Raw genomic sequence first — 12,217 nt, forward strand, 5'->3', positions numbered from 1 at the left:
TTCGTTCCTTTCGTAACTAAAATTAGGATCTTAAATGGTCTCTTTACTTTTCACACTTTACTTCTCTTTCTGTGGTAAAGCCGGGATGTCTTTTTTGAATTCTTTTTGTAGTTAGTTTGATTGAATGTTCTTCTACAAGGTTCTTCTACAATTAGTTCTGCTACGCATCTCTTGTTTTAAAGATAAAGAGGGGACTTCCCTGGTGGCGCAGTGTTTAAGAATCCACCTACCAATGCAGGGGACACGGGTTTGAGCCCTGGTCCGGGAAGATCCCACATGCCACAGAGCAACTAAGCCCACGTGCCACAACTACTGAAGCCTACGCTCTAGAGCCCGCAAGCCACAACTGCTGAAGCCCACGTGCCACAACTACTGAAGCCCACACGCCTAGAGCCCGTGCTCCGCAACGAGAAGCCACCGCAATGAGAAGCCCACGCACCGCAACGTAGAGTAGCCCCAGCTCGACGCAACTAGAGAAAGCCCGTGCACAGCAACGAAGACCCAATGCAGCCAAAGATAAATAAATAAATTTATAATAATAATAAAAAATAAAGATAAAGGGATTTGTATATTAAATGTTCTTCTATAATGTTCTTCTACAATTAGCTCTGCTACTAATCTCTTGTTTTAAAGATAAAGGGATTTGTATACTCCTAAAAAAAAAATTGAAATCATTCACCTTAGTAACTTCTGATAAAGATAAACCTGATTTTAAATTACTACTGATTTTTACCAACCTTTTAAACTTTAATTTATTAAAGAGGATCACAATTCCTTCCCCCATTTACTAACACCCACACTGTTTCAAATTCCCAAAAGGAAAGTCCACAATACCATGCTGGAGAATTTCTCATGTGTCAGCTTCTGCAGTTTTTCTCTGCAAAGGAGCTAGGATCACCCCAACATTCCTCTCCTCACTCTCGGAGCTATACAAACTATGCTTCTCAATATATTCCTGGACAAGGTCTGGTACCAAGTAGCGAATGCTCTGGCCCCTTCTGAGGGCTCGCCGGATCTTTGTGGATGAGATGTCATTGGTGATCCATTCATTCACCAGGTGAATGTTGTTCTGGTGTTTCCACAGCAGGTCGGATTCATAGATGAATTTCTGAGCATCATTTCCAGCCCGAGTAATACATATAAGCCCATAGTCTCCCACGATTTTGGTGATATCCTCACCCTTCCACAGATTGGGCACACCAAAGGACTCCAAGAGATCTGCTCCACACAGCAACTTCACCTTTGGCACACCTGGGAAGAAGAAGAAAACAGAGCTTCAGGGTTTGCCTTTTTTTCTTTTTTTAAAAAAATATTTATTTATTTATTTGGTTGTGTCGGGTCTTAGTTGTGGCAGGCGGGCTTCTTCGCTGCAGCTTGCAGGCTCCTTAGTTGTGGCATCCAAACTCTTAGTTGCGGCATGCATCTGGGATCTAGTTCCTGGACCAGGGATCGAACCCAGGCCCCCTGCATTAGGAGTGCAGAGTCTTAACCACTGTGCCACCAGGGAAGTCCCAGGGTTTGCCTTTTTAATAATGCCCTGCATCAAAATGAATGCGTATGTGTGTTCTTCTGGCTAGAGGGTTCATAGTTTCTATCAGATTCAGATTCTCTAAAAAGAGATTCAGGATCCCTCAAAAGTTAAGGTCGACCTCCTGCAGGATAAATAAGCTCAGGGTGCCTCTGACTCTCCCCTCCTTCCATCATAAAACTAACAAGGGGTGGGGAATTCCCTGTTGGCCTGGTGGTTAGGATTCCGGGTTTCCAATGCCATGGCCTGAGTTCAATCCCTGGTCGGGGAACTGAGATCTCTTAAGCTGTGCAGTGCAGCCAAAGGGGAAAAAAAAAAAAGAAAAGAAAACTAACAAGGGGCATTTTCCAGGCACCCACACATACTGAATATGAAAGTAAAATACAAAGGGGGCTTGCTCAGCTCTAGAGTCTTATCAGCTATCATTGGTAAGTACTGGCAAAACATACAGACCTTTTGTTTTTGTTTGCTCTAGTGATTTCTTTTGACTACAATCTTGTCTTTGTTCAGCCCACTTCCTCTTCCGTCCAGGCCTTTCCAGTACAGGTGAGTCCTGCTGCTGATCACAGCTACTGGCTTCCAGCTTCTCTTGATGGTGTCTATAAAGCAACAAAGCAATAGAACATTTCTCTTTGTCACTATGCTCAACTGAAACGTCATCCCTCTGGAGACGCCTAAGAGCCTCTGATGCAATGTTAAAGGTTGGGAGCTGTTAAACACATTTAACCACAGGTACGATGCCCAACTACTCAGAATGGATGCCTTCGAATACATAGTACTGCTGGGTCGGAACGGATGCTGGCAGCCCTGGGCTCTGGCTGTCAAGAATGGAAAGCAAGGAAAATCCTGGGAGCACAGCAAATGGTAGCTATTACTATTCTAAGCTGTATGTGTCTGTGTCATAAAAACAAGCGTTAACATTGATTACAGAAAGTAAGTCCCCTAAATACCAATGAGGTCCCTTCTGAGAGCACGTTCATAAGTCCAACAAAGTTGGACTTTTTTGTTCTTAAGTCCAACAAAGTTAGCCTAGGTACCCAACTAACACAATCGGCTATATAGTACTGTACTGTAATAGGTTTATAATACTTTTCACACAAATAATACATAAAAAGCAAACAAGTATATACTGGACCCCGACAAGTAATCTCTTACCATGTCAGCGTGGTGGCCAGACCCTATAGACTGGGACAGTTTAAGAGCAGCATCGTTGGCAGCAGAAGCAGGAACAGTTTCCTGACTCCAACTGCAGTTAAGGAGGCATGACCTTGAAACAAGCCACCACTTCTACTCTTCCAGCCCTTTCAACATTTCTGCATGAGCATCTAAAATCCCTTTCTGCTTAAAATGCTCAGAGTGGTTTCTATTTCCTATCGTAACCCTAACTGATATGGTTAGAACCAGAAGGTTCGAACTCTAAGAACAGACATTAGACAGGTTTTTCCAAAAGTCCTGGTGTTTTATACTCAAGAGAACATTCAGCAATAATTAGATGTTACTCACTCTGGTTTCTGAACCCTTAAACTGGAGCTGTTTCAGCGTTCTGAGCACAGCGATTTGTGACAACCCCCATATGCTGTCAGGGAAGCAGCTCCCAAAACCAGCTCTCTCCGTGATCAAGCATCATGGCTTCTCTTCCTTAAATTACCTGCCTCTCTCTTTTATACTTAAGAAGACTGACCACAGTAACATCATCTTACAACTTTACCTTTCTCACTTGGGGCACGGACAGGCCAGGTGTGCTTCCTCTACTCTTTAATAGGGATATACAGTTAACAAGTGTGCAAACATCTCAAAACACAGTGACAGCCATAAAGGCTGAGCACCACCCACACCCTGTTACCATGTGATAACCTCACACAGGAATGGCATGGCAAAGCTGACTGCACCATGGATACCTTAGCACCGTGGCAGTCTCTATCCAATCCTGTTGAAGACTTTCCCATGTATCAACTTCCAACCATTTTGAGTTCTTGGTGGCGAGTTCTGCCATGATAACTCGGTGATGGGCAGAGATGAGTCCTTTCTTCTTATATGCATCGCCGACGGGAGAAATTATGCCTTTGATAACTTCATATTTCCCTGGGTAAAGAAGCAGATTTGATACGAGGTATTAACAAATTAGATTTTATGCACAGGAAATATCATCAATATGGTTTCATAATCACAGATTTCCCCCCTCCTCCTTTTTTCATAGGGATCCAGGTTTATTTATTTACTTTTAATTGTGGTAAAATATACATAAAATTTACCATTTAAGCTATTTTAAGTGTACAGTACTGTGACATGTTGTACGACCATCACCACCGTCCATCTCCAGAACTCTTTCAACTTCCCCAAGTGAAATTTCTGTACCCATCAAACACTGACTCCCCATTCCTCAGCAGTTTAAATTTTGATTGATGTTGCCAAACTGCCTTGTAAAAAGCCTTAATCTATTTGTATACACAAGAGCCCATTCCTTCCCAACACCTGATATTTGACATTATCAAGTTTCAAAACTTGTGTCAATGTGATGGGAAGAATATATCTCATTTTTTATTTTAGTTCCCTGATCATTAGTGAGTTTGGACACCCATCCACCTATCAGCACACAGCATGATCACTTATGTAACAAAACAAAATAAATCTGTGTGTATGTAGGGGAGAAAAAGTTTTCCTCGACCCTCTTAGGGTCCCTGGCGGGGTGTGAAACTGACAAAGATAGATTAACAGGAGAAAAGCATACAAATTTACATAATGTAAGATTTATGTGACACGGGAGCCTTCATAAGGAAATGAAGACTCCAAGAAACAGTTAAACCTAAGTACAGTAAGTCCCCTACATATGAACCTTCGAGTTGCGAACTTTCAAAGATGCGAACGTGTGTTCGCATGTCCAATCACATAAGTTAGTTAACATGTCTGGCGTACACTGTCACGTGCACCTCATCCTCTACAAGTGGTTGTGCTTTTGTGTACTTTACTGTACAGTACTGTAAGGGTACAGTAGTATAGTATCTTTATTTCTAGCTAGATTTGCAAGAGGACGACTTCACTGAACTCCTTGCTGTGCAACACAAGGAGCTTACTAATGAAGCTGTGATGGAATTGGAGGCCCAGAGAAAGGACAAAGAGAGAGGAGAGGAAGAAGTAACTGAAGAGATTCACGACTCAGGAAATAGCAAGGGGATTTTCTTTATTTGAGGCGGCACTGTTAGTTATTGAGGCATAGGACCTGAACATAGAATGGTACACGAAGGTTGCGGCAGCCGTTCAGAATGCAATCCAGGGCTACCAAGTCATCTATGATGAGAAAAAAAGAGCTACTACCTAGATTGTTTTTTCAAGACGGTAGATGGAATTGAATCCAACGAGGAACCAAGGAACCAGAACCTGTGCCATCAGCGTCAGGCGTGAGTGACATTGCAGCTCGCCCTCCGTCTCCTGTTGCTGACGATCCTTCAGCTCTACCATCTCCCACCTCCTCTCCCTCCTCCAGTCAGTAACTCTTCTTGCCTGTTCACTCGATGCCAGCCCCTGTATGCCAGCTGTTGTCCTGTACTACTGTACTTTTCAAGGTACTGTACTGTAAGATTAAAAATGTTTTATTTTTTGTGTTTGCTTGTTTTTTATGTATTATTTGTGTGAAAATTATTATAAACCCATTACAGTACAGTACTATATAGCCAATTGTGCTAGTTGGGTACCTAGGCTAACTCTGTTGAACTTACAAACAAATTGGACTTATGAACTCACTCTTGGAACGGAACTTGTTCTATATAAGGGACTTACTGTATTTTTATGCTAGATTAGATGAAGGGTAAACAGTCATGGCGGAATACGATAGGGCAAAGAGTACAAGGTAAGTGTAGAAAACTCAGGGGAATTTACCAAAGGATGTTTGCTTGACTTCCCTTTGTCTTCAGAGATAAGGATGCTCCTTTTCTCCGGGTTTAGGGAGAGCACCTCTCACGTGAACGTTTTACGATCTGCTTCAGGGAAGAGGGGTGGAGGGAGGAGGCCAGAGTGACCTTCCTGCCTCCGCTGTTTTATCAAAGTCCTTCCGCTTAAAATATCCAATATGCCAAAGTGCTGTACTGTAGGGCAGTGCATCCTGAACCCCATCATTGCTTTTGGCTACTCTTCCTACCTGTTCCATTCATGTAGTCCCTGGCCAGCTCAAACAGCCTGAGGTGCATATTGGTGATAGGATTAAAGGAACCACAAGCAAGGAGAACCACTTCTGTCTTCTCTGAGTTTTCCATGCTGAGAATTTGAAGTTGTAGATCTAAATGGAAAACTCTGACACCTCTCTTATTGTCTACAAAGGAAAAAGAAAGTAAGTTCAGTTACAGGGCTTCTGATGTCTTTCCATGTTCTCATTCCAAAGAGGTGGAATAAATAGTTAGCTTCACTGACTATGCTGGGTGAATTGCAAAAATGGCCCCTTTTCTCCATCCTTCCTTTTCAATGTGAATTTGCAGCTCTTACCATAAAGGGATGGAATCTCCTTTGCACCCTTTGTGACTTGCTTTGGCCCAAACAATGTGGCACATGGGAAAGTGTTCCCATTCTGAGCCTAGGCCTTCGAGGTGTTGTACACTCCCACTCTCTTTTGGACTCCTGCCCCTGACCTGAAAACAAACCCAGGCTAGCCTGCTGGAGGATGACAGAACTTGCAGGAGAGAGCTGGTACTCCGGCTGACAGACAGCTAACCATCAGCTATGTGGTTGAGGCCATCCTATACCATCCAAACCCCAGACAATCTGCTTAGATGCACAAGCAAGTCCAGGTGAGATTAGCTGAGGCTGGATCAGATCAGCAAACCCACAAGCTGAGCCTAGACTCATGAGCAAAAATGAATGTTTGTTTTGCAACTGCACTATTGTGGCCGGGTTAACAGATACAATGACATTATCATCCACCAAATATAACTCCCCAACAACCCGTCCTTCAAAACCGTATTTTGCCTCTTAGTCAACATGGTCATGTTATCACTTTCAACTGAGTAACAGTTTACAACGGACAAACTCTTTTCCATATCAGTTATTCCATTTGATCCTTCCATGACCCTAATGAAGTAATGCAAGGCAACTGAGTTTAAAATTTTATTAAAAATTTTTTATTAGGGCTTCCCTGGTGGCGCAGTGGTTAAGAATCCACCTGCCAATGCAGGTTCGAGCCCTGGTCTGGGAAGATCCCACATGCTGCGGAGCAACTAAGCCCATGCGCCACAACTACTGAGTATGCGCTCTAGAGCCCATGAGCCACAACTACCGAACCTGTGTGCCGCAACTACTGAAGTCCACGCACCTAGAGCCCACGAGCCACAACTATCGAGCCCGCATGCTGCAACTACTGAAGCCCACGCGCCTAGAGCCCGTGCTCCGCAAAAAGAGAAGCCACCACAATGAGAAGCCCGCGCACCGCAATGAAGAGTAGCCCCCGCTCACTGCAACTATAGAAAGCCCGTGGGCAGCAACGAAGACCCAACGCAGCCAAAAAATAAATTAAACAAATTAAAAAAATTTTTTTTTTAATTAAATGAATTCACGTATATAGATTTGAAATCGTAGGGTGACAAAAGGCCCATAATGGAAGCAACAGTCATTGGCCATATCTCACCCACCAACCCCTCCAACCAAGTCCCTAAGAGGCGACCACTTTTAACTTTTTCAGCTATTTCTTCTGGTCGAATCTATCGTAATTCTATATTATGTGCTTATAATATTATTTCTTAATTTATTCAAAGAGTGTCTATTTACTTTCTCTCATGATCAAAGAAAATTAGCTCATACACCCCCATTACACTCAGGCTATATACTTGGGAAGTTTGGGAGAGAGTCGTGAGGGTGTATGAGAGCTAATCCTCATAGATTATGTATAGGGGGGAGAGATAGAGAGACTCTCTAGTCTATGCTGGAAGTCACCTTCTCCCACAATTCTGAAGGCATTGCTTCTAGACTGCAGTGCTAACAGTGAGAAATCCAAAGTCACTTCCAGTAATTCTGATCCTTTTAATGTGGCTTATATTATTTCTCCCTTGAAGCTTACGAGAACTCTGTCCCCAAATGTTCTGAAATTTTACAGTGATGTTCCCCAGTGTGGCTCTATTTGCATCTATTGTGCTGGGCCCTGAGCAGGCCCTTTCAATCTCAGAACTCATAACCTGCAGTTCCATAAAATGTCCTTGAGTTATTTCATGGATGATTTTCTACCTTCCATTTTCTCTGTTCTCTTTGGAAATGCCTAAGAGTTAGAGCTGAAGCACCGGGACTGGTCTTCCAATTTTCTTACCCTTTCTCTTCTCTTTTCCATCTCTTACCTTCATGCTCTAATTTCTAAATATCCTCAAATTCATCCTCCAATCCACCTATTGAGGTTTTCATTTCTGCTATTATACTCAGTTTTTTTTTTTTTCCCTTTGGGCCACATCTCAAGGTTTTCAGTATCTTAGTTCCCCGACCAGGAATCGAACCTGGGCCCTCGGCAGTGAAAGTGCTGAGTCCTAACCACTGGACTGCCAGGGAATTCCCAATACTCAATGTTTTAGACCTTTGTCCTCTGAATGTTCCTTTTTATGGTATTCTGTTCTTGTTTCACCAATGCATTACGCTCTCTTATTTCTCTACCAATATTAATGATACATTTTATATTGCCTTCAAAGAGCTGATAGGAAGTTCTAAGTGGGTAGGTAGGGCTTCTGCACAGTGGGCTTCATTGTATGGTAACTTGGCTGTATTACAGGTCTTTCTCCTGGGATTGGTCAGCGTCCACAAAAAAAGTATCCTCCAACCTCCTGCCTATATAGCATAACAGCTACAAACCCCTGCTCTGAAATCAGGCTGTCCAGGTTCAAACCACAGCTCCAATACTTACATGAGCTGGATGACCTTGGGCAACCTAACCTTCCTTTTGCCCCAGTTTTTCTGTCTTAAAACAGAGAAAATAATATTACCTACCTCATGATTATTGTGAGAATTAAATGAGACAATACACATATGCTACATAAAGCTGCTTTTGGCAAGTAACAAACACACTATGAATATAGCAATTATTTATGTTGCATATCATGTTGCTGTAATTCAACTCCTTTTTTTTAAAAAAATTATTTATTTATTTATTTATGGCTGCGTTGGGTCTTCATTGCTACACGCGGGCTTTCTCTAGTTGCAGCAAGAGGGGGCTACTCTTTGTTGCGGTGCACGGGCTTCTCATTGCGGTGGCTTCTCTTGTTGCGGAGCACAGATTCTAGACGCAGAGGCTTCAGTAGTTGTGGCTCACGGGCTCTAGAGCACAGGCTCAGGAGTTGTGGCACACGGGCTTAGTTGCTCCGTGGCATATGGGATCTTCCCGGACCAGGGATTGAACCCTTGTCCCCTGCATTGGCAGGTGGATTCTTAACCACTGCGCCACCAGGAAAGTCCCTCAACTCTTTTTGATTTTCAAAAAAAATTTATTTCAAATGGTTCAATCAACTATTATTACTCTACTGAATCTGTTTTTTCATGGAGGCTTTTTTCCTGAAATTCTTTCTCTAATCTGGGCTGAAAATCTCTAACCCATTGTGCATCTGTCATTCTGAAATATGACATTTCACCTCTCTCCTAAGGGAGATCCCCTATTTCTTAGAACCATGTCATTGTCTTTCTTGTTTTTCTTCCTAATTTTTCTGGAGCATATCCTCAAATAGCTTCATAATAAAGGGCAAATGGGAGATAAAATAAATGTCTTTATTCTTCCTTAACTGAGAGAATTCTAGGCTGCAATTTTCTTTTAAAATTATGAATGCATTCTTCATTGTTTTCTGGCACCGAACACTGCTGTTGAAAGTCTGGTGCTATTCTGATTCTTGTTCCTTTTCATGTAACCTGCTTTGTCTTTTTGGAAGATCTGAAGCATGTTCTTTTTATCCCAAATGCCATAATGATGCATCATAGTGGGGGTCTTTTTCATTCATTGTGCTGGGACTCAGTGAAGCTGTCTATCTCCAACTCAAAGCACTCAGTTCTAATTATTTCTTTAATAAACACTCCCTATTAACTATCAATAAATAAAATACTTTCAGGAGTTCCCCGGATGCCAAATTGCTCAAAGTGTTTTGGGAACTTTTAGGGAATCACCTGTAGAGCCTGAAGTATTTTTATAATTAAAGTTGAAACATAACGAATGACAATAAAGAAACCAACATTTGGGAATTCCCTGGCAGTCCAGTGGTTAGGACTCTGAGCTCTCACTGCTGAGGGCATGGGTTCAATCCCTGGTCAGGGAACTATGATCCCACAAGCCTCATGGCGCGGCCAAAAAAAAAAAAAAGTAAACTAACATTTATATGATACTTTCTAACTTACAAACTACTTTTCATGCACATTATAATTTAATTCTCACCATAAAAGAACAAAAAATGGCCAAAGACATTTAGTTTGTTCCGAATAATAACCTATTGTTAGATATTTAGTTTTTCTAGTTAATCATCTATCATTGGTCATTTAGATTTATCTAATTTTTCACTATTACAAACATCTCGAAGAAATAATAAGTTGAGAATGAGTTGGAAATTAAGGCTATAAAACATCTCACTGTGTACCTGTAAGCCTTGCCAACACTCAGAAGACCTGTATCAGGACCATTTATTTGTAGCCCAATTGTGTTCAGACCCAATTGTTTGTCTGACCAACTTACTTTTGCTCAGATTTTATGCTCGCGTGAGACAAAGTTAGTGAGTGGCAGAACCAGGGCTAGAATTTAGGTTTCCTGACTCCTAGGTTCTCTCTCACCAAAAAGAAAAATTCGAGATAAATTGGAGGTGTGTAGATTGGAAATGAGCCCTTCTGGCTGAGGAGTTGCGGAATGTGAACTTCAGTTCCTTAGACAACAGGAAACTTTGACGGTTTCTGAGCAATGGAGTGACAACAGGGTTCTAGAAAAACAATGCTCTAGAAAAACAATGCTCTAGAAAAATAAGGTGACATGAGTGTTTAAAAATCCTTATATGGTTGTATGATCTTGACCTGATCACTTAATTCTGTGTCTTAAGTTTCCTCAACTGTAAAATAGAGATCATGATATGTTACGGCAAAGTGCTTATGACAGTGCCTGATGCATTGTCAAACAGCTACCAAATAAATGATAGCTGTTATTTGTGAGGAAAGTGATAATACTGATGATGGTGATGCTATTGGATTAACTGGAAGGGGCAAAACGATAGGAAGGCCAGTTACAAAGTAATGAAAGCTTCAATTTAAGTACAGTCAGTGGGAATGGAAATTAGGAAACATTTATTCAATAAATACTTGAGGTCTACTCCAAACAGTGGCAGGGATCACAGGGACACTGCTAATTGTTAATAGGAAATAAAGGAGAGAAGAGTCAATAATGCTCCACACAGCATTAAAAAAATGAGTTGACTGGTTAGAATGATTTAAATGTCCTACCTTTCAATTATCATCCCAAGGATGATACCAGGATTCACTTGGGGCTTGTTCCCCCCCCCCACTCCTTATCTGCCCCCCCAATTCCCATGCAAAGTACCTGTGGTATTATGGAGTGGCCCTGGGCCCACAGGGAAATCAGGGTATCTGGCCAGCTACTGAGCATGCTCTCAAGGACCGAGGTGGAGGGGCCTGATTCAGCTGGAGTCCAGCGTCAGTTCCAGCCCCACCCATCTAAAGTTTCAGGTACCACTCCCCAGGGGGACTAAGCTGTGAGCTGAAGAACAGTAAGCTTGAGAGCAGGAGGTGCAGATCCCCTGGGAGCTGTTGGCTGTGCAGGGAAGGATGGAACAAAGAGCTTGAAGCCCCTCCCTGACCTTGGGGGCGAGCTCAGGTTTCCAGGTCCTCCCCAAGGGAAGGGGTGGGGAAGGGGTTGGGGGAAGCTGATCTCTCAGCTTAAAGGAAGCTTTCTCTCTTTTCACATTCATGACCTGTCTCAAATATCCAGCTCAGTTCTATTAATTCACTGTTAACACAGCCAGCTTTAGACTTTAGATCCTCAAAGCCATAGAAGAATTCGGTTACAGCGAGCTTCTATCTATCATAGCTTAGAGTGGCTTTCAAAGAACAAGGATCTGCCCCTCTCCATTGGAGAGTACTTCCTCCGAATCCCCGAAGGGTTCGTGTGGAGGGAAGGGGGCCTCAGCAGGTGAAGAATGAGTGTAGAGGAGGTTTGGAAGCTCTAACGGGACTGTTCTGGGTCTTCCTTGCCTTTTGCTCCAGGTGCTCAAGGACCAGGGCCACCATGATTCACTTCTGTCTGGCTCATACAGCCTATCACTTGCACTGCTGGCTGCCAAGATCTCATCAGCTCAGGCTGTAAGTGTCCCTCCTCAGCCTACTGTGGCAAAAAGTTCATTTCTTCCTGAGGCTGTCCTGAGGTTGAAGTAAAATTTATTTTCAACTTTAAAATCACTGACTTTAAGTTTCAAAAACATTGATGTGTAAACATTAATGAAACATTTTGTAAACATTAAGTCAGTTTTTAAAACATTAACTTAAAAAAAAAACTGTTTGGCTTTTCTTGTCACACTTCAGAATGCTCAATATAATTAAATCTATTTTGACCGACTGTTAATGCAATTGACTTGACAACTTCTCAGATTTACACCTCTAAAGGGACACTATTCCTTTTAAAATAGTAACCTTAAACATGTAACCATATTCTAGTTCTAACAATGTGCCATTGCTTTAGTCTGGGGGTATATATACATA

At 42.2% G+C, this 12,217-nt stretch overlaps 1 protein-coding gene across 6 annotated transcripts in view; it reads right to left on the reverse strand.

Moving 5' to 3' along the window:
• Positions 1–726: 726 nt before the first annotated feature.
• NMNAT1 (nicotinamide nucleotide adenylyltransferase 1) overlaps positions 727–12,217 on the reverse strand; it is a 24,109-nt gene continuing 12,618 nt past the window's right edge. For all 6 annotated transcript variants that reach the window (XM_027110255.1, XM_027110253.1, XM_027110256.1 and 3 more), the window contains 4 exons: positions 5,661–5,831; positions 3,427–3,610; positions 1,982–2,127; positions 727–1,251 (listed from right to left, as the gene is read on the reverse strand). In XM_027110255.1, coding sequence (XP_026966056.1) covers positions 851–1,251; positions 1,982–2,127; positions 3,427–3,610; positions 5,661–5,775 — 846 coding nt within the window. In that variant the 5' untranslated portion in view covers positions 5,776–5,831 and the 3' untranslated portion in view covers positions 727–850. The remainder of the gene's footprint in view (positions 1,252–1,981; positions 2,128–3,426; positions 3,611–5,660; positions 5,832–12,217) is intronic.

This window comes from Aethalodelphis obliquidens, unplaced genomic scaffold, assembly GCF_003676395.1.
Source record: "Aethalodelphis obliquidens isolate GAN/ISIS:26980383/991018 unplaced genomic scaffold, ASM367639v1 scaffold9, whole genome shotgun sequence".
NCBI classification, from domain to species: Eukaryota; Metazoa; Chordata; class Mammalia; order Artiodactyla; family Delphinidae; genus Aethalodelphis; species Aethalodelphis obliquidens.